This window comes from Dipodomys ordii, unplaced genomic scaffold (genome assembly GCF_000151885.1).
Source record: "Dipodomys ordii isolate 6190 unplaced genomic scaffold, Dord_2.0 Scaffold18, whole genome shotgun sequence".
Classification (NCBI taxonomy): domain Eukaryota; kingdom Metazoa; phylum Chordata; class Mammalia; order Rodentia; family Heteromyidae; genus Dipodomys; species Dipodomys ordii.
Genome location: NW_012267234.1, coordinates 9,130,819 through 9,157,182, shown reverse-complemented (window position 1 = coordinate 9,157,182; position 26,364 = coordinate 9,130,819). Strand labels below are relative to the sequence as shown.

The 26,364-nt window shown below is 37.4% G+C and overlaps 1 protein-coding gene across 1 annotated transcript in view; it reads right to left on the bottom strand.

Moving 5' to 3' along the window:
* Nfat5 (nuclear factor of activated T-cells 5, tonicity-responsive) overlaps positions 1 to 26,364 on the bottom strand; it is an 89,536-nt gene that overhangs the window by 20,089 nt on the left and 43,083 nt on the right. The window contains exons 4-10 of the mRNA XM_013012842.1: positions 22,435 to 22,993; positions 14,756 to 14,948; positions 13,336 to 13,526; positions 11,942 to 12,114; positions 5,707 to 5,841; positions 5,533 to 5,585; positions 1,212 to 1,344 (exon numbers count right to left, since the gene is read on the bottom strand). Coding sequence (XP_012868296.1) covers positions 1,212 to 1,344; positions 5,533 to 5,585; positions 5,707 to 5,841; positions 11,942 to 12,114; positions 13,336 to 13,526; positions 14,756 to 14,948; positions 22,435 to 22,993 — 1,437 coding nt within the window. The remainder of the gene's footprint in view (positions 1 to 1,211; positions 1,345 to 5,532; positions 5,586 to 5,706; positions 5,842 to 11,941; positions 12,115 to 13,335; positions 13,527 to 14,755; positions 14,949 to 22,434; positions 22,994 to 26,364) is intronic.

The following is a 26,364-nucleotide window of genomic DNA, read 5'->3' as shown; positions in this document are numbered from 1 at the left end:
AACAATTTCTCTCTTTTTTTTTTTTTGGTCCAGTCATGGGGCCTGGGCGCTGTCCCTCAGCTCTTCAGTTCAAGGCTAGTGCTCTACCACTTGAGCCACAGCGCCACTCCTGGCTTTTTTCTTTTTTCTTATGTGGTGCTGAGGAATTGAACCCAGGGCCTTAGGCATGCAAGGCAAGCACTCTACTACTGAGCCACCTTCCCAGCCCAAAATCTAACGATTTCTCAAGTGACACTTTCAATTTTTAGCACATAAAAGAACTCAACGAGGGCTAGGAATGTGGTTTAGTGCATGCCTAGTATGCACAAAGCCCTATTCGATTCCTCAGTAACACATAAACAGAAAAAGCCAGAAGTGGCACTGTGGCTCAAGTGGTAGAGGACTAACTAGCCTTGAGCTAAAGAAGCTCAGAGACAGTGCCCAGACCCTGAGTTTGTCAAGCCCCAATACTGGAAAAAAAAGGAACTCAATGAAGAGTCATTATTTTTTTGAGGTACTGGAGTTTGAACTCAGGGCCTAATGCTTGCTTAAGCAACTTGGCCAGTATCTGTTTGCACTGGTAAATTTTACAGCAGGGTCTCAAGTTATGCCTTTAAGGCACATGCCATTATGCCCAGCCACTGTGGTTCCCTTATATTTGGGATGATAAGTCCTCGCCACTGCACTCTGCCATTGGTTAAATGGAGTCTTGAAATTTTTTGCCAGGCTGGCCTTGAGCTTCTGTACCCTTATTTCTGCCTCCCACGTAGTTAAAATTATAGGCCTGAGCCATCATACCCAGATGAATGATAATTTTTACTGAGAAGTAACTTGTAAGATAGCTCTGAAGAGTTTGATCTCAAGAGCTTTCCTCTTCTTTTCCTTTCCCTCTCTCCATACCCCCCCTTCCAAATAAGGCTGGTTTATTAGGAAAATAAAAGTACAATTAAAGGGGTGAGGCTGGCAGTGCAGATAAAGATTGTGCAGTGCAGATAAAGATTGTGCCCTATACTCTCTTGTATCATTAAAGTATGAGAGAAAATGATTCCATTAAAGTAAGAGCCAAAATGATATTATCTTTTAGGAAGTAATACCCCCACAAAACAAATTAATATCAATTTATCTTACTTAGTGAGCAACTTTTTGGCTTCGGCTGGCTAATCTTCAAATTGAAAATAAAATGTAGAAATTAATTATTCACATTAGTTGAGAAATTTCTCATTTTGACATACCTGGGTCTGGAGTGTAAGTGAATGGCTGAACATCATGAGATCTTCCAGCGTTGGTCACCACATATATTCCCACAGATACAGGTAAAGTTATATGTTGGTCATGATATGGGGGAACTTTCACAATAAGATGATTCTAAGAAATAAAAAAGGACAAAAGTCAGAAAATAAGTGGTATTTAAGTTTAAAGAGTAACATGTAGTTCCTGTTGGTTGTAAATTTTTAAAAACTCTGATTAGAACAAAAAGAATGTATTTTTATTTTTTTAAATTATTTTTGGGGGTGTGTTTATGTCTGAGACGAGGAGTCAATCTCTGTACTTCATGCTTTAACTCACTGGCTAGTGCTCTACCAACTGAACCACACCTCCAATATCTTTTGACTCTTTTTGTTGTTGTTGGTTATGGGGCTAGAACTCTTGAGCCTACGTGCTGTCCCTCAGCTCTTCAGCTCAAGGCTAGCACTCTACCACTTAAGCCACAGAAGCACTTCCAGTTTTCTGGTGGTTAATTTGAGATAAGAGTCTCACGGACTTTTCTGCCCAGGCTGGCTTTGAACCTTGATCCTCAGATCTCAGCCTCCTGAGTAGCTAAGGATTATAGGCATGAGCCACCAGCACTCAGCTATCTTTTGATTCTTTTTGAAACAAGTCTCACTATGTAGCCAGAGTACTGGGATTGTAGTCATACACCAAGCTCAGGTGGACAGGTTCCAGGTCTTTAGTCTTCTGATTTCTTTTTTTGTTGTTGTTGTTGGTCATGGGGCTTGAACTCTGGGCCTGTGGCTCTGTCCCTCAGCTCAAGGCTCAAGGCTAGCCCTCTACCACTTGAGCCACAAAGCCACTTCCAGTTTTCTAGTGGTTAATTAGAGATAAGAGTTTCATGGACTTTCCTCCCTGGGCTGGCTTTGAACTTGATTTTGGGGACCAGATGGCTCTGGCAGCAGTAGGGCAGAGTGAGCTCTACCAGGTCTTTTTTTTTTTTTGGATGTGGGGCTTGAACTCCAGGCCTGGGTGCTGTCCCTGGGCTCTTCAGCTCAAGGCAAGCACTCTACCACTTGACCCATAGCACCACTTCTGGTTTTCTGGTGGTTGATTGGAGATAAGAGTTTCATGGACTTTCTTGCCTGGGCTGGCATTGAATGGAGATCCTCAGATCTTAGCCTCCTGAGTAGCTAGGATTATAGGTGTGAGTCACCGGCACCCAACCTAATCCTATGATTTTTTTGTGGGGGGGTGGTCCAGTCGTGGGGCCTGAACTCTGGGACTGGGCGCTGTCCCTCAGCTCTTCAGCTCAAGGTTAGCGCTCTACCACTTGAGCCACAGCGCCACTTCCAGCTTTTTTTTCTTTTTGCTTATATGGTGCTGAGGAATCGAACCCAGGGCCTCAAGCATGCAAGGCAAGCGCTCTACCACTGAGCCACCTTCCCAGCCCCTCCTATGATTTTTTTCTTAAAAATTTTTTTTATTGTGAAAATACTGTACAGAGGGGTTACAATTACATGGGCAAGATAATGAGTACATTTCTTATCAAGCATTGTAGCCTCTTCCTTTGTTTCCCCTTCCCATCCCTTCCCATCCTCCCCCACCCCCTGCCATGATTTCTTTTAAAGTAAAAATTAAAATGTTTAACACCCTGTACCTTGACAATGTCATCTTATTTCCATTGACTCCTCCAGCTTACTACAATCCAGCACACTGACCATTTCAACCCATTCCTTTAATAAGTAAACTCATGTTGTCTACAATTACAATATTCTTCCTTCTTGTAAAATGTTAAATTCCTTACCCATTCTTACATACCAATGTCATCTCCTTAGAGAAGCTTGCCTGGATTATCCTGTTTTTTTTTCCCCCACCAGTATTGGGGTTTAAACTCCTGGCTTGACACATGGTTGGCCTGGCAACACCTCCAGCAGACTTTTACTGGTTAACTGGAGTTGGAATCTCTCAGACATTTTTGCTCAGACTGGTCTAGATCCATGATCTTCTGGATCTCAGCTTCCTGAGTAGTTAGCATTATAGGCATGAGCTACTATCACCTCCCTTCCATTGTATTTAAAGTAGTATCTCTCTTAACATGATTATGTAAGTATTTATTTCTGCAATGAAACTTATCTCTTGAACTTACTGATTTACTTTTTACTTTTTCAAGAGGGGGAGATACTCTCTCCAACCACAAGAATGTAAGCACCATGAAGAACTACGCTGTTTTAGTTTTCACTGTTTCCTCTGTTAATATATACCATATACAAATATACTTAAACATATTTGTTGGATGAAAGGGAAAACTTTTTTCCAGTACCAGAGAATAGAATAAATGAGTTTGTAGAAAGAATAAGTGAGTTTGAGGCAATCCTGGGCTACATAATGAGAATGTGCCTAAATAATAGTTAATTTATGAGGAAAAAATATGCCACTAAGAGCAAAGAAGTTGCCATCTGTTCTGTACAGCTCGATGTGACAGTAGATCACAGTTTATCTTACTACTTCTAAGCCACGTTAATTCTCACTTAAAGTCAATGAGTTCAGTTTTTTCAAACTCCAGGAAATCAAAAATTTTAGTGGTCAATGAATCTGTATTTTAAAAAATGGGGTGGAGCTCATAAATATTTCACAACACTTATTCAAGAAAACTACATTTCTCTGAAGATAAAGTCAAGTACATTTGACTTTTTCTCTTCTTCTCTAGTAAATGTGAGGAATGCAAAGAATACTAGGAAGCAAGGATTATATTTTATGTCTCTTTCTCTTTCTCTCTCTCTTATTTTTAACCAATGATCTGACATACAGGTGGCCAAGGGATTAGCATTTAAAATTCAGATATGTCTTTTTTATTGATATACTATTCTACTTACTTCAGACAGTGCACTTAAGGAAACCTAACTTGAAATCTTTTAAAAGCCAAAGAAACTTATTTTAATATTAATGCTCCATACTACTTCAACAGAATTAGAAACTCTATAACTGATCTGAATTTAAAGTAAAATTTGGTCAGACACTAGTGGCTCTATATAACCTAGTTACTCAGGAGGCTGAGATCTGAAGATCACAGTTCAAAGCCAGCCTAGACAACAAAGTCCATGAGATTCCTTTTTTTGGGGGGGGGTGGGTAGGGGTCACTTGTGGAGTTTTAACATAGGACTTGGGAGTTGTCCCTAAGGTATTTTGCTCAAGGCTAGTGCTCTACCACTTTTTCTTTTTTTTTGTGACAGTCCTTGAACTCAAGGCCCGGGTATGTCCCTGAGCTTCTTTTGCTCAAGACTATCACTTGAGCTGAGCCACAGCACCACTTCTGGCTTGTTCTATGTGGTACTGAGGAACTGAGCCCAGGGCTTCATGCATACAAGGCAAGCACTCTACTGCTAAGCCACATTCCCAACCCATACTTTACCATTTTTGAGCCACAGCTCCACTTCCAGTTTTTGAGTGTTTAATTGGAGATAAGAGTCTCACAGGAACTTTTCTGCTTGGGCTGCCTACAAACCCTGATCTTCAGATCTCAGCTTCCTGAGTAGCTAGGATTATAGGCGTGAGCCACCAGCTCACTATGCTAAGTTTGTTCCTCCTACCCCCACTGCCATATGTACTTTTATATACTACTCCTGCATATGCCTTCTAACTTGCTCATAAACTTGGCATTTTCTTATGTTAGTCTCAATTTCTATGGGTCTGGTCTTATTTTCTTTACATACTAATTCTTTAATCATTATTCTTTTTTTTAAATGGCTGTTTCTTCTTTTTATTTTGAAAATAACACACATATGAAGATCCTATAAATATATAGAGCTAGTCACACATACCACCACTACCACAAATTTATTTTCAACAGGGTCTTACCATGAAGCCCAGGCTGGGCCCAAACTTGATGTTCTACTGCCTTTGCCTCCAAGTGTGGAATTATAGGTATGGGCCACCATAGCTAACTCAATCAGATTCTTTAATATGAAGGAAGATACCTCTAAATGTAAGTAATTTTAGCAAACATAAAGCATGTGACCCACAAGTAAGTACTCTATAAATATTATTTTTCCTTTGATTTAACTACTTAGTAGATTAAGGATATCCAAATCCTCAAGAAAAAAATATAAAAACAATTTCATTTATTACCAATGAAAGCCTTTGCTGATCGCCTTAACCTCCGAAAATAGAAAACTTGTCATGTGTGGCATCAGAAGAGTAAGTTAAAGAAACTCAGAAAAGAAAGTTTAATGGAGTTATATCAATCCCATATATTGATGAAATAGAATCTACTGATTTGGGAAATTTTCAGAATAAAACTAAACTTATCAGAAAATAACCAAATTTAAAAGGCTTAAATTATACCTGATGAAATAATTCCATGTCGATTTCAGCTTCTGATTTCCAAGAGTTTTCATCTGATTGAAATAAAAACAGTTACTGAATTTTTGAACCTCTTTTTTTTTTTTAACTCTGTAGCTATGACTATATAACAAGTGAAACATAGGGACATCTCTGTAGAATAATATGCCTACTTACCAGAAACATTTTCTTGGAAAATAACTTTGGTTCCTTTTAGAAAGTTCTTGCCAATTAAAAACACTTCTTCCTCTCCTTTCACTGAACAGCTATGCAAGCTTTTCTTTAAGATCTCTGGTACTCCAGCTGGCTGAGCTGTAGATACACATAAACATTCCATAAGAAAAACTACCAATACTTCTTTCGAAAACCAACTTTTAATTACATCTCTAGTTTCATGACTTGTTTGTGCTGATCCTTACGTTTTTTTTATTCTGAAGCTTAAATTTACTCTAACATATTAATTTCTAACAACTGTCATAAAGTTTTATGGGTATGGAATGTTTTCACTTTAATTCATCTTAGTTTTTCATTACATGTATGGTAAAAGTTTATAAATATAAACATTTTCCATCTTAACACACACACACAATTTTTTTTTTTTGGTCGGTCATGAGGCCTGAACTCTGGGCCTAGGCGCTGTCCCTCAGCTCTTCAGCTCAAGGATAGCGCTCTACCACTTGAGCAACAGCACCACTTTTGGCTTTTTCTGCTTACGTAGTGCTGAGGAATTGAAGCCAGGGCCTCATGCATGCAAGGCAAGCACTCTACCACTGAGCTATCTTCCCAGCCCCTCCACCTTAATATTTTTAAAAATTAAATTGATTTAATAATATCATAATATTCAATAATACTCAATACATATCCTATGTATTGATATTCATAATATTCAATACATATCCTTTGAAGGAAGGATGGACTTGGAAGGGAAAGGGGAGAATGATGAAAAGGGGTGATATGCAGACGCAGTGTACTTCTAACTGACAAGCTGAATGGTAGCCCCTCTGTATAAAAAAAGATGGAATTAAAGACAAGTTTCAGGCCTTTAAATATGAAACAAAAATTATTTTTTAAACAGCAAGAGGAAAAAAGCTGGACGTTAATGGTTCATGACTAATCCTATCTACTCAGTGCTCTATACAGTTGTTTTTTTTTTTTGTCGGTCGTGGGGCTTGAACTCTGGGCTTGGGCGTTGTCCCTCAGCTGTTCAACTCAAGGTGAGCGCTCTACCACTTGAGCTACAGCGCCACTTCCTAATCCTATCTACTCAGGAGACTGAGAACTGAGGATTACAGTTCAAAGCCAGCCCAGGTAGGAAAGCCCAAGTGACTTATTGCCAATTAACAACCAGAAAATCAGAAGTGATGCTGTCACCCAGAGTGGCACCCAGGCCCCCAAGTTCAAGCCCCACACTGACAAAAATAAATAAAAAAAGCAAAAAGAATAAAGTTACTGACCAAAAAAAAATGCTGTAATCTATGTGCTGGTTCAAACTGAAATGATTTATGAAATATATGGTAAAACCATAACATTCTACTCCTGCTTTGGAGAAGGACTATCATACAACATTCAGTCAGCTAAAGATGGACTAGTAGAGATGTGTCATACATAAAAGTCAAGTCATTTTCGCTTTTGCAGACACATGCAAATCTTCCCAAGACTGAATTAGCAGTCCTATGGCTTTCTTTCTTTTCTATATTCCCAATAAGGGTACAACAAAATTCAATTGAGCTTCATAACTTCATGAATTAATTTATTGGGTATTGGGAATGAACTCAGGGCCATGTGCTTTTCAGATCATCACACTGTAGTATCTCTAAAGGCAATGGGTGCTACTCAGATGATTTATAAGTACCTAGACACAGAATCCAGAGACCCCCATCCCAAAGAGCACCTAAAAATATACAATCTATTTTGGAACAAATAAGTTATCTATCAAGTTGTTTTTTTGAACTAGGAAATTCTGGGATTAAAACATAAAATGCACTTGCCTTTCAACTATAAATTCTTTTACAATTACAAAGTCTAATATCCTTTAGCCTTGAGCAAAAGAGCTCAGGGACAGGTTCTAAGTTCTAGCTTAAGGAATGGGACAAAAAGCTGGGAAGGTGGCTCAGTGGTAGAGTGCACGCCTTGCATGCATCGATTACTCAGCACCACATAAGCAGAAAAAGCTGGAAGTGGCGCTGTGGCTCAAGTGGTAAAGCGCTATCCTTGAGCTGAAGAGCTGAGGGAAAGCACCCAGTCCCAGAGTTCAGGCCCCAGGACTGGCAAAAAAAAAAAAAGGAGTAACTTTTTGGCTCTTCCTGTAAGCAGGGGAAGGTGATCCATGAAAATGTAAAAAACAAACAAAAGGACAAAGAATCCAATGGCCATTGTTAAGGCAACAATTGAAAACATTTTTTTTTTTTGAGGCCACAAAGCCCAGCATGAATCTTGGCATTAGGCCTCTTTTCCACTGTGTTTCTAGATGTTTCTAAATTCCTGTTTGCTCTCTCCCTGTTACTTCTCTTTTGGGCCCACTTGCTTTCCAATGTCCCTCTCATCTTTACATTTCCTTCTTTTTCTTTTCTCTCTCCTTCCCTCTCTCCCTCCCTTTTTTCCTTCTCTCCTTCCTTCCCTTCTTGTCCTGCAGCTTCTTTTCCTCATTGCCCAGGCATTGTTCCTGAGCTTTTTTTGTTTCAAGGCTAACACTCTACCACTTGATCCAGTTCCACTTCTAGCCTTATTTGGTAGTTAATTGGAGTTAAGAGTTCTCATGAAGTTTCCTTCATGAGCTGGCTTTAAACCATTATCCTCAGATCTCAGCTTCCTAAGCCGCTGCTGGGATTACAAGAATGCGCCCCTGGTGCCAGGCTATAATTCCAACCTTTCATACTAACAATATGAAGCAACAAAACCAGGACACATTTTATTTCCTAAAAGAATCATTTCTCTAAGTGTTGCAAATCTTCAGTCTATTCTTTTCTAGCTATTTAAAATTTCTTCCCTTTAAAAGAAGATACTGCCAATGCTTATCTAAGCTGTTTCTCTAACCAAATAGCAAGTGTGAAGCATACAATAAAAGAAATAAAAAAAACACATGTCCTACAATTCCCTAACAAATGGCACCCACAAAAGTAAATGGAAAGGACAACATTGGTAATCATGAAACTCCTTAATATATATTGAAATCAACTTTCTAAATTCATAAAATGTCTGAATTATACATTTTAAGTGTCTAGGTAAAGTATAGTTCTTTCAATAATAATTTCATATCGTTGACTATAGTTCTAGCCACTCAAAGGCCAAGACTTAGATGAAATAGGTTGTACAAAACAGGGCTCAAAGCTACAATTAAAGTGACCATGGTGGCAATATAGCACAGTAGATAAAAGCAGAGGCTTTGTGGGAATCCTGGACTTGCTGTTTATTAGTGATGTCATCTTGAGAAAGTTATTTGCATGTTGCAGTTTCATCCACTACAGAATTCAATCTATGCAAGGTGATGATGAAGGTTAATACTTTAAAGTGGCCAACAATATTTTAAGCATAGCAAAGAGTATAAAATACAGGTTTGTTTTTTGTTGGTTGTGGGGCTTGAACTCAGGGCCTGCGCACTGTCCCTGAGCTCTTTTGTTCAAGTAGAGCACTCTACTACTTCAATCCACAGTGCCACTTATGGTTTTCTGGTGGTTAATAGAGATAAAGGGATAAAGGGCTGGCTTTCAACAATAATCCTTAGATCTCAGCCTCCTGAGGAGCTAGGAATATAGGCGTGAAGCCACTGGTGCCTGGTACACTTGCTTTTTAAAATCAGTATGGTTGCTAACCTAAAGTGTTTAAGTGTAATACTTTCTAATTAAAACAAAGAATGATGTTATTCATAAAAGATGAATAATTTACAAAACTAAAGACATTATAATAAACAACATAAAGCCCATAGCAATATAACAAGCATTTCAACTGAACTATTTTTTTGATCTTTTAAAATCAAACACGTATTTTTTTTGTAGGTCATGGGGCTTGAACTCTGGGCTTGGGTGCTGTCCTTGTACTCCTCAGCTCAACCTAAGCGCTCTACCACTTGAGCCACAGCGCCACTTCCGGTTTTCTAGTGGTTTATTGGAGATAAGAGTCTCACAGACTTTCCTGCCCAGGCTGGCTTTGAACCGTGATCATCTGGCTCAGATCTCAGCCTTCTGAGTAGCTAGGATTACAGGTGTGAGCCACCGGCGCCCAGCCACACATATTATTATTTTTTTTGGGGGGGTCCGGTCGTAGGGCCTGAACTCTGAGCTTGGGCACTGTCCCTCAGCTCTTCAGCTCAAGGCTAGTGCTCTACCACTTGAGCCACAGCGCCACTTCCAGCTTTTTTCTTTTTGCTTATGTGGTGCTGAGGAATTGAACTCAGGGCCTCAGGCATGCAAGGCAAGGGCTCTACCACTAAGCCACCTTCCCAGCCCCACACATATTATTTTTTTTAAAGCAATATGTAGTAACATATTTCCATAACCCTAGCATTTGTGAAGCAGACACAAACATGTCCAATTCAAGGCTAGCCTAGGGTACATAGTGGTCCCAAACTGGAATGAGCTTTTCAAGTTCTGTTGGTGGCTCTAGCCTATAATCCTATCTACTCTGGAGGCGAAGATCCGAGGATCATGATTCAAAGCGATTCAAAGCGACTGGGAAGGGAAGTCTTTGAGACTAATCTCCAATTAACCACCAGAAAACTGGAAGTGGTGCTGTGGCTCAAAGTGGTTGGGAGCTAGCCAATGCAAAAATGTCCAGGCATCTAGGCCCTGGGTTCAATTCTCCTGTAAAACAAAACAAAAAAGCAAAACAAAACCAATGAAGAAACAAAGCAAAAGCAAACTACATGTATGTATAAACACACACAAACACATATACAAAGAGAAAATTCTCCTATTTGTTACTTGTATAAACATCTAAACAATAACTATGAATAAGAACCCTGTAACATGCTGGGGCTGGTGGCTCACGCCTGTAATCCTAGCTACTCAGGAGGCTGAGATCTGAGGGTCGTGGTTCAAAGCCAGCCCGGGCAGGAGAGACCATGAGACTCCTATCTCCAATAAACCACCAGAAAACTGGACGTGGTGTAGCTCAAGTGGTAGAGCGCTCGCCTTGAGCTGAAGAGCTGAGGGACAGCGCCCAGGCCCAGAGTTCAAGTCCCACAACTGACAAAAAAAAAAAAAAGAACCCTGTAACAACATAATTGAATTTAAATGCAGAAACATCCATATAACATGTTCTTCAAGGTAAGTGATAAAAATTTTACTTCCCCGAAGTCATTATATTCAATATACCTTACATAAAAATTGAACTATGTAAATGGAAGGTAGGGATGGAAAGGGAAAAAATGAGGGAGAATGATAGAATTGGTGACCCTGATCAAGATACATTGTACTCATAATCTAATTTATGGAATTATAACCTCTTTGTACAACTATTTAATAAAAATGTTTTAAAAATTATCATAAAAAAGAATTTCATTTTCCACTTTTCAACAGTATACTACAATCCTGTAATTTGTAGTTAGAATTTCTGAAATGCTGTTAATTACAAAATCTTGCATACTTTACACTTAGCTTCTAACAGAGTTATGGATACAATCTGGCACACTGTAAAGATGCTTGGAAAATCCTTTGTCTTTTCAATTTACTTTCATATTCAAATTACTTTTTGGGGGTGGGAGGATGGGGAGAAGTGCCAGAGAATCAAACCCAGGCCCTTATACATAGTAGGTAAAGGCTCTACCACTGGGCTACATCCACAGCTCCAATTACTTTTAAAATAGATACATGATGAGAACATAAAACTACGTGTACCTTTGACTTTTATCTCAACTACTTACCTATAGTTGGCTTTGATAATATCAACATGTTTTTGTTTTTTTTTCCTTAAGAGACAGAGGCTTGCTGGGCACCAGTGGTTCACGCCTGTAATCCTAGCTACTCAGGAGCTTGAGATATGAGGATCAGCGTTCAAAGCCAGACCAGGCAGGAAAGTCCATGAGACTCTTATCCCCAATAAAACACTCAGAAAACTGCAAGTGGCACTGTGGCTCAAGTGGTAGAGCGCTAGCTTTGAGCTGAAGAGCTAAGGGACAGTGCCCAGGCCCAGAGTTCAAGCCCCACAACCAACCAAAAAAAAAACAAAAAACAAAAGAGAGACAAAGACTTTTTATGTCATACAGGCTGGCCTAAAACACAGGGGCTTACGTGATTCTCTTGCATTAGCCTCTCGAATAGTTAGGACCTTAGGTAAGCCTAGCTCTTTAATATAGTTTTGGACTTTCAAATTTTACATGACCACAAGCTGGAGTCTATGAAACATCTAAAATTTAGAGACCGATAGAAAAATAAAAAACCTCTCTGTACATTTAATATTTCTATATGTTCTTACTTACTACACAAAATTGGAGAAGAAGGTGTTTGCAATGTCAAAGTGGAGCCATCTTTTCTTGTGATATTAACTCGAAAAACCAATCTGGCACGAGTGCTTTTTTTCTTGGAACCAGCAATTCCTATTCTGGCTTCAACATCAGCATTCCTCAACTTCAATATCCCTACACAGTCCACCCTAACACAGAAAAAAATTATGAATTGACATGATTGTAAATGAAGCACAATGTTATTAAATTAGATTCTTTTAAAGAAAACTATGCTTATCTATTAATTTTTAAATATGCAATATAGTCATAAAATCTAAAGTCACAAAGTACAGAAGGGAAAATTTTAAACATTCATAGTTCCTAACCAACTGTTTGTTATAATGGAAGAAATAATAAATAAAAAATCACTATTTTAAAATCTGAATACAAGTAATGCCTTGTAAGACATTTTTTTAAATTTTTATTATTATTTTTTTTTGTTGGTCGTGGGGCCTGAACTCTGGGCCTGGGCTTTGTCCCTCAGCTCTTCAGCTCAGGGCTAGCATTCTACCACTTGAGCCACGGCGCCACTTCCGGCTTTTTCTGCTTATATTGTGCTGAGGAATTGAACCCAGGGCCTCATGCATGCAAGGCAAGCACTCTACCACTGAGCCACCTTCCAAGCCCCGCCCAAGACATTTTAAAACAATTAATTTAACTTTGTTTTTGCAGCTTATACAGACATTAAAATAGGTTTACTTTTTTTGCGGGGGAGGGGGGGACGCGGTATATGTGTAGTAATACTTGAGTTTGCACCAGGGCTTCTTGCTTGCTAAGAAGCACTCTACTGCTGAGATATGCTGCTAGCCCTTTTTTCCACTGGTTATTTTGAGCTAGGGTCTAAGATTTTGCTGTAGTTATCACATATTCTAACAATAATCTGTGACCCCAGTCTCTATTGCTTTTTTCCTTACAGGATCTTTCTACATACCCTCTGCTAACCTCAAATTTGCTATACACCTGGCTTTAGCAGCTTAAGGGCTAGAATCATAGGTGTATAACACCCTATCTGGCTTTTCTCTATTTTAATGAACAGTATTCTCTTCCTTTCCTCTTCTACTACATATACTTAATTTAATAAATCAAACTTTTACTTTCTATATTAATATTATAAATCTCAATAAGTTCAAAAATTTCCAAAAGCCAGCATTCTACTGGTTTTTTCTTTATCTTTCACCTTGGCAAATGGTAAGATTTAAATTTAACCCATTTACATTCTATAGTAATCACTTTATATGTACAATTACTAAAACATTTTAGTAAAATCCTTAAGGTGTTAGAATTTCATCTTCTTTACACTAGAAATCGAGATATTTTTCTGCCCAGGACAAAATACAATATATAATGAAAAGCTTGTACTAAGCACTTACGCCAGTGTCATATTGTTGCTAGGGTCAAGGCCAACTTCTATCACAGTGGTGCCCTCAATGTCTACTTCTTTGCAGGGAGTTGTATTTCGTCCAGTTACCCTACAGGCTTGATAAAATCCATGTGGTTTCACTCGGCCAGAATCGTTACCCACAAACACCTGCAACACTACTGGTTCATTATGGCCTTCCAGCTGGAACCAAAAACCATGAAACAGAGAAGCACTAATTACCATTTCAAATCAGGTATTTATAAAATTAAATATTTAAGACTAAAATCCTTTATTTGTAACTAGATTAAAATAAGTAATTTAAATCCTAAAGAAAAACAGCTCAAAAAATTGTTTGTGTGGTGCTACTAATCCAAATTCAAGAATGCTACTCAAGCACTCTACCACTAAAAAATTTGTGTGTGTGTGTGTGCAGGTCCTGGGGTTTGAAAACAGGTCTGGTTGCTATCCCCGAGCTTCTTTTTGCTCATGGATAGTGCTCTACCACTTGAGCCACATCTCCATTTCTGTTTTTTTGGTTGGTTGTTAGACTTTCCTGCCTGGGTTGGCATGAAACCACGATCCTCAGATCTCAGCCTCCTGAGTAGTTAGGATTACAGATACAAGACACTAGTTCCCAGCTCCTAAAACTTTTTTATAAAGGAGCCGGGGTCAGGTGATAGTGTTCATGCCTCTAATCTTAGAAATTCAAGAAGCTGAGATGTAGAGGATCAAAGTTAGAAGCCAGTCTGGGTAGAAAAGTCTGTGAGATTACATCTCCAATTAATCAGTTAAATGCTTGACTGGAGAAATGGCTCAAGTGGTTGAACACCAGTTAAGCAAGCATGTAAAGAGTTTGAAGCCTAATTCTTCTTAAAAACAATGTTTGGAGCTGGTAAAAGTAAACATTTTTATTTTTCAAAACATCTCATCACTATGTAAACTAAAATTAAATGATTATCAAGGTAATATTTGGCTTAGGAGCCAATTAGACTTTCAGTATTCTTTGTTTTGTTTTGTTTTTTTGTCAGTTGTGGGGCCTGAACTCTGGGCCTGGATGCCATCCCTCAGGTCTTCAGCTCAAGGCTAACGCTCTACCAGTTGAGCCATAGTGCCACTTCTGGCTTTTTCTGCTTATGTGGTGCTTAGGAACTGAACCCAGAGCCTCATGCATGTGAGGCAAGCACTCTACCACTGAGCCACCTTCCCAGCCCTTTAAGTCCATTCTCTTTTATACAGAGATAATAATGTTGCCTTTTCTGCTTAGGCAGCTTTTGCCAAAGTTAAAAACTAAATAATTATTAGGTTAGGGGAGTGGCTCAAGTGGTAGAGTACAAAAAGTCCTGAGTTTAAAATATAATACAACACAAAATAAAAATTTTAAATAGTAAAATTAGAAAAAAAATTTATGTAATATTAAGCAAAATAAACACCTTTACTGTAGGAAAGCCTTGCTGTGTTCTATCTTTCACTGAGCCTCGGCTGCCCTCAGTCAGATAACGAGCTCGGTGTTGGGTCTCAGGCTGTACAACTATCTTCAGCTCTTTTCCCTCACTTTTAACAGGATACTGTCCACACAACATAGGGCTCTTCTTTACTCCAGTTCCTTTTTGGTTGTCCAATGTTCTGAGAAATAAAAGCACAACATGAAGAAAATATCAAAAACACTTTTCTAATAAGGTAAGCCATCTAAGATAAAGAAACAGAATAGGCTATAACATTAAATACAACTACTTAGCTTACTTATAAAACAGCCTAAAGGAAGAAACATTCCATAACCCAAGTATCTTCAAAATTTAACAAAGTTTGCCAGACACTAGGCACTGGTGGCTCATGCCTATAATCCTAATTAATCAGGAGGCTGGAATCTGAGGATTGTGGTTTAAAGCCAACAGGAACAAGAAAGTCTGAGAGACTCTTATCTCCACTTAAACCACCAGGAAGTCAGAAATGGAGTTATGGCTCAAGTGGTAGAGTACTAGCCTTCAGCAGAAATGCTCAGGGACTGCATCTAGGTCCTGAGTTCTAGCACCAGGACCAGCACCTCAAAACAAACAAACAAGCAAAAACACAACCCATAAAGCTTATAATATAAAAAACTGGACAGGAAAGAAAAAGAATGCATTTGAGTAAAAGCAGGAAGGAAGAAGAATAAATTAGAATCTTTCACATTGCTGAACAAAAGAAAAATTTTAAATTACACATATATGTGAGCTTATATAAAGCTCACAGGTGAACTATTACTACTTTTTTCCCCTGTATTTTGAGGACAGGATCTTGCTATGCAGCCCAAGCTAGCATTAAATTCACTATATTGCCAAAATCAGCCTTGAACTTGAAATCCTCTAGCCTCTGCCCTCCCAGTGTTGGGATTAGAGGATTAAACCACCAAAATTGGATAGTATTTTACTTTCTAATCAGATTTGCAAAGCAAAAGAAAAAAGTAGGAGAAGCAAAAACATACATATATACACACACCTAAAGAAGCCAACAACAATGAAAATATATTAAGTATATTCTTTTGGATCTCCTCCTTAGTAAATCACTAAGAAAAATTTATAATTAAAAAATGTGATTCTATGGGAAACTAGTTTTACTCTAGAAACAATTTCTACTCTAACAACATTCCCTAGCATAATATTATGTTGGTTTTTTTTTTCAGATTATCTTTGTGATTGCTTAAATGATTAAACCCCTCAATAAAAATTTAACAATCTGGGCTTTACAGTACTGACAATACATGTTATTTAAAAATAATTTTTAAACATCTGTTTTTAATATTTTTGTTATAAGGACTGAATGTATCTTCAAAAACAGACAATATCCAAAATCACTATTAGGACTTGAGGCCAGTATATTTAATTTGTAAAGTTAACCACAACATTGTAAATATGTGATGAAAATAGTAATAATACTGTTGAACAACATAAAAATTTAAATTATTAATGTACATTTATTTTTAAAAGTACATTTCTAATGCTAGATCTATCATGTCTTGATTTCACATTAAGGATTTTGAAATCAGGAGACACTATGGACAAAATCTCTGAAAGTAACCAGGTCAGAGGAGAAATATTATGACTCCAAGTGAAGACAAACTAAAAAGCCTTAAAACCTGGCTCTCATGTTTACCACTTTAGGTGAAAAAAAACAAACAAGCTGTTGACTCGGTCATCAGGAACAAAGGGAAGAAAGACAGTGACCTCAATAAAAATGGGAACTGGGTTGAACCCCTTGACTACTAAGAAAGGACAGAAGAATGAAGGAAAGCAGGTATGGAACTGACACAGAAGCAGTAAGTTACTAGGCAAAAGGAAAAGTTTTCAGGGCAAGTCTTGTGCTTGTCTTCATAAATTCACAAAACACAACAGAAGTGAAGTGTTTGATGATAAAAGCAAACAGAGCTTTTGTTTTGTGAGTGTGTGTGTGTGTGTGTTTTGAGCTTTTACATAAAACTCAAAGAGACAGAAAAGGAAAGGAAGAGAAAGTCACCAGATCATAACTGGACAAATGCCAGTCATAAAAATGTCATAATTAAATCGAAGATTACCTGTATAAGTTATTTTTTAAAAGACTTGGGAAGAATTTTATGAAAATATCAAGTTATGTCTGGAAAAGTGGGCAAGAAATTTTGCCTTTTTTTTTTTTAAATCATTTGGGGGCAAATTCAAGTCTGTTGGCCTGAATAGTGTGCCATTCTTCCTATGAAATTCCTGTCATCCTAGCTACTCAGGAGGCCCAGATCTGAGAACTGCTGTTTGAAGTCAGACTGAGCAGAAAGGTCCCTGAGACCCTTATCTCCAATTAACCACCAAAAAGCTGGAAGTGGCTCAAGCAGTAGAAAACTAGCCTTGAGCAAAAAGAGCTCAGGGATAGAACCCAGGTCCTGAGTTCAAGCCCCAAGACTGGCATGAGAAAAAAAAAAACAAACCTATAATAATGTTTTATATTCATCATTATCAAAATAAAAACTTAAATTTATTGAAACTATGTAAAATATCCCTCACAATCACATAAAAATGGATTGCATATAGCAAAATGGCAATAAAAGTTGTACTGAATAGCTGGATTACAAGTTACTTAATTCCTTGTACTTTTCAAGTATTTATAATTCATATATATCAGCTTTATAACAAAAAAGGGGGAATTTTAAGTATGAAATATAAGGAAAACATGTGTGGTACATCAAATAAGTTGGCCAGATAAAATTTGTACACTCATTTAAGCTCGGCTAGCTAGTATTTCATGAAGGTAAATAAATGAAAATAACTTTTACTATTCCAGGTAAACAAAATATCTTATTTAGAATGAAGACCACTGGATGAGTTCACGAAGTATACAATAAGGCATAAAAAGGAATAGAACATGGAATTAAGTAGTTTCTGAAATGCGTTTTTTTCTTTTGTTCTTTTCTTTTTTGTCAGTCATGGGGCTTGACCTAAGCTTGTCATTGCCCAGTGCCCAGCCTGGGCACTGTCCCTGAGCTCTTTTGCTCAAGGCTAATACTCTACCACTTTGAGCTACAGCTCCATGTCTTAGTTTTTCAATTCATATTTTTCCTATTTAGTCTAGAAATAATGTTTGAAAAGTCTTTAAAATATTTATTTTTAAGTTTAAATTGTAAAAATAAAAAGTAGATATATTTAGGTCTATCTATAGGCATGAAAAACTAATTTTTTTTTTTTTTTTTGGGCCCGGTCGTGGGGCCTGAACTCTGGGCCTGGGCGCTGTCCCTCAGCTCTTCAGCTCAAGGCTAGCACTCTACCACTTGAGCCACAGCGCCACTTCCGGATTTTTTCTTTTTGCTTATGTGGTGTTGAGGAATCAAACCCAGGGCCTGAGGCACGCAAGGCAAGCGCTCTACCACTGAGCCACCTTCCTAGCCCATAGAGCTTGAATTCTGTGCCTGGGCACTGTCCTTCAGCTCTTCAGCTCAAGGCGAGCACTCTACCACTTGAGTCACAGTGCCACTTCCGGTTTTCTGGTGGTTTATTGGAGATAAGAGTTTCACAGCTTTTCTTACCTGGGCTGGCTTTGAACCATGATCCTCAGATCTCAGTCTCCTGTGTAGCTAGAATTACAGGCAAGAGCCATCGGCCCCCAGCTTAATTATAAAGGACAACTAAAAAAGAAAATCCACTGTTGTGGAATGCTCTATTCATAAATCATTCTTTATGCTAGATAATCCTTCTGTGGTTGTTTACAAAAATAATTTTCACTATAAAATGTCTAAAATACATTTTTCATCTACGTGCCATCATACCTTATCTTCTAGGAATATCTAGAAGACATATAGGACTGACTGTTCAGGATATTTAGTTGAAGAACTGAAGAATAACATAGCAGAATATTTAAATGCCAAATTTTTTTTTTTTTGGTCGGTCATGGGGCTTGAACTCTGGGCTTGGGCAGACTGTGCTCTTCAGCTCAAGGTGAGCGCTCTACTGCTTGAGCCACAGCACCACTCCCGGTTTTCTAGTGGTTTATTGGAGATAAGAGTCTCATGAACTCTCCTGCCGGGCTGGCTTTTGAATCATGATCCTCAGATCTCAGCCTCCTGAGTAGGATTACAGGTGTGAGCCACCAGCGCCTGGCTCCAAATTTTTTTTTTAAACAGGCTTTTCCTTAATAAACAACATTAGGTTTAAAAAAAATGGATTTTCTACAAGTTAAAAAGACTTCTTTAGGGAATAATGCATGCACATATGGTAATATCACAATGAAACACTTCTTGGTACAAGTAACACAGGCTAAAAATATAGGGGAGCTGGGTGCTGGTGGCTCATACTTATACTCCTAGCTACTCAGGAGCCTGAGATCTAAGTATCTGATTCAAAGGCAGCACCAACAGACAAATTTGTGATACTCTCTATCTCCACCATCTAAAATTCTAGAACTGGAGGTGTGGCTCTAATAGTGGAACACCTGACTTGGGAGTAAGGACCTGAACTCAAGCTCCACAAGCTCACAGGGTAAGGGGCATGTACATTTCTTTTTGCTTATGTGGTGCTGAGGAATCGAACCCAGGGCCTCATGCATGCAAGGCAAGCACTCTACCACTGAGCCACCTTCCCAGCCCAGGCATGTACATTTCTATGTACTATCTTGAAAAACTGCTATAAACACTATATTTGGAAGTTTATTTTCTAACTACTTAGTATTATATAAATGACAAATTATGGTATATAAAATGTAACTTTATCGCAAAACATTTTAAAATTTCATGTTGCTAGCATTTCTCTCATTGTTGAAATTGTAATTAGCTTAGGAATGCAAAATTATTTAAAGCCAGTGCTGGCTGGAAACTGAGATTGTGGTTTGAAGCCAGTCTGGGCAAGGAAGTCCATGAGACTCTTGTCTCCAATTAACCTCCAAAAAGTTGGAGAAATCCATTTTTAAAAATTAAATATTGGGCTGGGTATGTGGCTTGGTGGTAAAGTGCTTGTCTAGCATGCATGAAGCCTGGGTTCGATTCCTCAGTTACCACATAACAGAAAAAGCTGGAAGTAGTGCTGTGGCTCAAGTGGTAGCGTGCTAGCCTTGAACAAAAAGAAGCAAATTAAATTTTAATGGCTCAAGTGGTAATGCTAATGTTGAACAAAAGCAAGCTCAGGGATAGAGCCCAGGCCTTGAGGACTGGCACACACATTAAAAAAAAAAAAATTGAGACCAGTTTTTCCATGTGGTTCATTCTTTCCTAAAAATACATTTTTTTCTTTTTTTGCCAATCCTGGGGCTTGAACCCAGGACCTAGGTATTGTCCCTGAGCTTCTTTTGCTCAAGGCTAGCACTTGAACTACAGTGCTACTTCCAGCTTTTTATGTTTATATAGTACTGAGGAATCAATCTCAGGGCTTCATGCATGCTAGGCAAGCAACTCTACCACTGAGCCACCTTCCCAGCCTCTTTCTTGAATATATTTTTTATAACTAAAAAATTTTAATTTCCCTATAATTTCCATACTAGGGTCAAATAATGCACATTTCTTCTGCTGCTTGATGGAGTTTCTGCTTCCAAGAATTATCTTAATGAAAGATTTTTGTCTTGACCAGTACCTTTATACTTCAACTGGGTAACCTCAAATCTTTTCTAACCAGAGAATATCCCTTTTAGGTCAGCAGCAATGTATCATTGTATAAACTAACCCTAAGTTAAAATTTTATTTGCTCTTGTTCTTGGCCAGGTATTGTTGGCTCCCTTGTAATCCTAATTTTGTAGGAGGCTTGAGATCTGAAGATCCCAATTCAAAGCCAGCCCAAGCAGAAAAGCCTGTGAGACTCTCTCCAAGTAACCAGTAAAAAAATCTTCCTAGAGGGCTGGGAAGGTGGCTCAGTGGTAGAGCACTTGCCTTGAATGCATGAGGCCCTGAGTTCGATTCCTCAGCACCACATAAGCAGGAAAAAAAAAAGCCAGAAGTGGCAATGTGGCTCACAAGTGGTAGAGTGCTAGCCTTGAGGTGAAGAGCTGAGGGACAGCGCCCAGGCCAGAGTTCAGGCCCCACGACCGGACCCGAGGGAAAAAAAAAAAAATCTTCCTAGAGGTTATGACTCAACTGGTAGTGTCAGCTGTCAGCAAAAAAGCAAAGTGAAACGTCCTGAGTTTAAGCTCCAATACCAGCACAAATTTTTTTTAACTTAATTTTAATTGGAATCTTTGTCATTTATTTTAGAAGAATAAAAAGCTCTTTGTAACTTTATAAAATACCTTCTTCTGTTGAAACTCAAAAACACACATGGATTTAATGGTACTCATGAACCTTTTAGATTTGTGCTACTAGTCATATTTACTTTAGTGACTTCTGGTTTTATGTTTCATAGTCTTGTATATATTAGCTCTATATGTATATTCTGAAATTCTTGACTGTGTTAAGTAGCATCTTTTTAGGAAAGGTAATATTCTATTTTCCTTTTGGAAACTTATTAATTTGTACTTTCTAAAACTGAAAAAATTAAATGTGCATTTTTATTTAACTCTATTATCCTAAAAGGAGTTAAACTGAAAATTATAAAAGGAAAATAGTATGAATCTTCTAGCTTATATAATGGTTATTACTTTAAAAATGTACAGAGGAAATATTTAAGGAAAAAGTTAATATGTAAGAAGATTGTAACATTCAACCAGATTTTAATGTAAGAGAGATTATGGTGTCCTAACTTAGTAAATCAATCTGAACTTTTTGGCTGAAATTATAAGGGACTCACTAAAGGTTAACTTTTTAAAAAAAGATTATACTCTGCCTCCCAAAAAATTAAATTTTCAAAATCCAGTGAAATTTACTAAACAGTATTGACTATATATTGTAGGAAAAGCTACTTTTAAAACTCTAGCAATTAACTATTAAATTAAAATACTAAAGAACTTACAGTTTAAAATATATCCCTGCACTGTAGCAGGGAATAATCTGTAATACAGCTATGAAATATCTTTCCTGAGAAGAGTGTAAAGTTACACAGATAAATGCAAACTCAAATATGCACCATGATCTGGCTCCTTCACCCTTCAAGTAACCCAGAATCACAAAGGGGAAAAATGGTTCTAAAAAAACAAATCCTCATCTGGAATAACATATCAAAGGAAAAAAGTTTAAAACACATAAACCTAAATAAGTGATGAGACAAGCCATTAATACTGATTGTTCTTGCCTTCATCAAGTGAAAAGAAAAAAACAAAAATAAGACCTAAAATCCTCTCAAAATGTAATGGGAGTAAACTATATGAAGATGCACTATAAAGAGAACAAATTACTTTTTGGAGAAGGTGTTTAAGTTGTTTTAGTTATACCTATCACAATGCTACTTATTTCTGTAAGTAAAAATGTTTTAAAAATCCTTTTAAAATACAAATTCATTTGAAATTTAAAGTTTATTTCAAAGCAGTTTACTCTCATTTTCTACTAGCACTATACCTCAAAGGTATCTAGTGCTATAATCTATTGTTTTTTTTTTGTATTGCAAAATTTGATTATTTTAAGTTTTTGTGTATTTCAATGATAAACTTAGCATCTTTGCTTTATATGCACACTTATACTGAACAATTAAGAAAAGTTGGGAATGATTTATTTCTTTTGTTTTGCATAATGGTGATAGAACTTTAAAAAAATATGAATACCAACCCATTTCCAGCTTTTGAGTTGCCTTTGTTGTCCGTAGTAAGCTGAGAAAGCACATAGTGAGGTGCTTTGGCACTGTCGGCATCAAATATATCCATATTAGATTCTTCACAATCTCGTCGTTTGACCCCAGGCCTCTGCTTTGGATTTCGTTTTCGTGATTTACGAGGTACCTCTGTGTTATCATTGTAGGAACTGGTGCTCATGTTACTGAAGTTGGAGGGGGAATCCTCCATCCACATACTGCAGCTCTGCTCAGATTCCAATCCACACCCCTCATCCTGGCAGGACATCCGACTGTTATCCAGCAAGTCCTCGGGTGGTGGTGAGATGTACAAAACTGTGTGCCTCTTCGGGGTTGATGGATGCTGCTGAACTGTGTTACTGGTTAACTGCTTTTCACTTACCCCTCTGTTACTTACCCCCACGGCTGAGGAGCAGCTCTCCACTTGCATAGCCTTGCTGTCGGTGACTGAGGTAGAATAAATGGTAGGGCTGGAAGAGGTGGTAAAGGAGCTGCAAGCACCGCCCATGGAGGAAGAGGAGGGAGCTGAAGAAGCATCTGCAGTGTACAATTCAAGAGTAAATACACTATACATGTTTTCACCTGTGCTGGCTAGCAGTCCCATTGAAAATGTGATTTGTAAACAGATTGTTTTCCCCAAAATGAATAGTTGGAATTTGGTTAAGTTTTAGAATATAAATGCTTCAAGCGATAAAAGGCCTAAGAAATGTAATTTTTTAAATGCTCAAATAGCATCATTTTGTGTTACAATCAATAGATTTAAAAAAATCTAATTTAGTGTTTTAAGCTGTAAAGCAAGAACAAAGCTTTTATTGCCTCAGCTGGATGTTTTGTTGAATTTTAATCATTTAAAATAATAAAGAAAACCCCAATATGAAATATTCTTGTGGTCCACATTCAATGCCAATTAAATAATTCATTATAAAATTTGAGAAGTGGGACTGTGCTTAGCCACAAAATATTAAAATAAGTTTCTAACCTATGAAGCAGAGAACTACAGGTCATTTTTAATGCAGACACTCCCTGCTTCAGAGGCAAATCCTGGAATAAAAATATGAGAAAATAAATGAGAAAAGAGCTGCTGATTATTCCAGATATCAATTATAAAATGAGAAATAAATAGAAAAATATATAATCAACTGAATTGGAGGCAAAATGGAACTGGTACCGTCACTATGATTGACTGTAAAATCTATGAGAAAAAGATGAAAACAGTTTGATTTGGAACATGCTGGGTTGTAGAAGATAAACAAGTTAACTACTCAGAGTCTCCAGAGCTTAGAAGTGGCATTTTAAAATCATGAGGTCTAAAATCCATTCTTTAAGACTGAATAAAAAGCAGAGTAAAAGACCATTAGATGGATTTCTCTTTTTAAAGTACTTGATTATGTGCTCAGAAATTGGTTGCCACTGTTCATTACCTTTCTCTTTCAAAGGATCTGTGTAATTGTGACCATTAACACACTTTCCTAATATAATAAACAGCAAATCTTACTGGTTTGTTAAACAGTAAGAATAATCACTGGAGCACATCAAATTAAAAAAAAAACCACATGTATCTATTATGTGGTAAGCAAAAAAGAAGATATAAACAGATCTTTTCAGATGAGTGGCAACTAGAAGTAGTAATATTGAAAATATTACTTTAATCTTAACCTTTAACTCTTAGCCTTGGAGGCACACTAAAATGTAGGCTGACAGTCATTACTTATAATACTTTAAAAATATCATTTACTTGATGTAAAATAGAAAAGATTTATAATCATACACATAAAAATAGGTAATGTGTCAGACAACTAAAATACTTAAATTTAACTGCTATCTATGGCATTTATTACAGTTTTGAGATGTGCCATTACTGAAATTACAAAACACACATCAGTTATAAAGAATAAAATGTAGGAATATCAATTTGTAGATAATCAAAAGCCAAAGCTATTTTGAATTAAAAACATATCAAAATATGTAAATTATCTACAATTGACATTTTGTTATTAAGAGCACTCTGATAAATATTAAAAAATATTTAAAAATGTGATCTACATAATGCCACTTTGAAAGATGTTTACCCAACTACTATAAGTCAAAGAACCTAGAGAATAAAGATGATACCAGTTCCATTTTCCAGGTTGTATTCTTGTCAAATGCAGTAGCTGAAATTAGAAAATTCAGTCACTTTTAAACTGCATTCCAATTTAAAGAAAAAAAATCTATCAATTTTGTATCATGCATTAATGCAATGTTTTCTTAGTAAATAAATATTTTAAAAGACTTGTAAAAACTACAAAATCTAGATGCTAATGTCAGTGACAGTTTAAGAGCTGATTTGTAGCCACTTTGGGTTTAAGTATAAAGTTTTTTCTTGCTTCTTGAAAAACACTACCACATTCATTTTAGAAAAAAAAATAGAAAAGATGTGCCAAACATTCCTCCATCTGTTCCAACTATTGGCAAAAATGAAATAAATGTGTGTGTCTACGTTCTTGATTTTCAGAGAAATATAAGTAGGCAGCATGCAATATTTGCAGTGGAATACACAAAGCATACAGCACAAATGCTGTGAACTTGTATTTCTATAAAGCTGCTTCCCCATCCAAACTTTTTGAATCACGCATGAGAATGCAGAACATCTCAGAGATCCCTGTCCATGACAGATGGAAAGTTTGTATGAAAACCAATAATGAATTCAACAGCATTTTATGTATTTTTTGGTTCATCTCAGGTTCCTGACTTAAGAGTTTCGTTAACTCCTAAACAACTAGATCATTAAGAGTATTTCTGGTCAGGGCAAGGCAGTCCTATGCAGCCTGAGTGTTCTTGCATGGTTCTCACACCATTACTGGCATTATCTCCTTCAGGAATACATTTCATACCAGGGTGCAGGCATAGAGTCTGGGTGGCCAACTGACTAGGCCCTAACTAAACCCTAGAAATCTCCCTCCTGAGTCTCAGTTTCTTCAAAGGTCAAACAAGATTTCCTACCCTGGGTGGTTGTGAAAACCAGTAACAATTCCAAAAACCTGAGAGAAGTGCAAGGAACAATGTTTGCCAGGAATTATGGGGAAAAATAGGCTGAATATAGAGGAGTTTTAGGTCAGTGAACAATGATGGATACTTTACATCACCCATTTGTCAAATCCCATATAATAAACAAGCCATACCCTATAAACCATGGAGTTTGAGTGGTATGATGTATGGATGTGGGTTCCTGCATGTAACAAGCATACCAATGGTTGATGTTGGTGGTCGGGGAGGTTATTGGTACGTAGGGACAGGGGATATAGGAACTCCACTCACTTCTAGTGTGAACCTGAAACTGTTCAAAAAAACATAAAAGTTGATTAATTTTAAAAAAGGAAAAAATATTTCTAGTTACAATTTTGGCCCTTTGCTTCAGAGTGATAAAGGAAAAAAGAAATTGAGGAAGTCGCTAGATAACCACACGAAGAATGGCAGGTTGCCAGGGGACCAACCATGTGCTCAAAGGGTGAGAATTAACAGCAACTCCATCCTCTCACCACTGAGTAAGGAAGAGAGAGGAAGGTTAAGTTGGTCACCAGTGGCCAATGATTTAATCAATCATGCCTATAAAATGAAGCCTCCATAAAAAGCCAAAAGCCTGAGTTCCGAAGCTTCTAAGTAAGTGAACAAGAACACATTCTTGGGGCAGAGAGAGATGCATCCAACCACCAGAGACGTTCTGTGCTCAGTATCTATCTACACCTTGCTCCATATATTTCTTTGTTAAAACTATTCATTTGTACCCTTTAAAATATCCTTTATAATAAGAAGTACTTCCCTGGGTTCTGTGAATTATCCTAGCACGTTAATTGAACCCAAAGTAAGGATCATGGGAACTTAAACTTACAGCCAGAAGCTAAAAATTGGAAATATTTACTGAATTATAT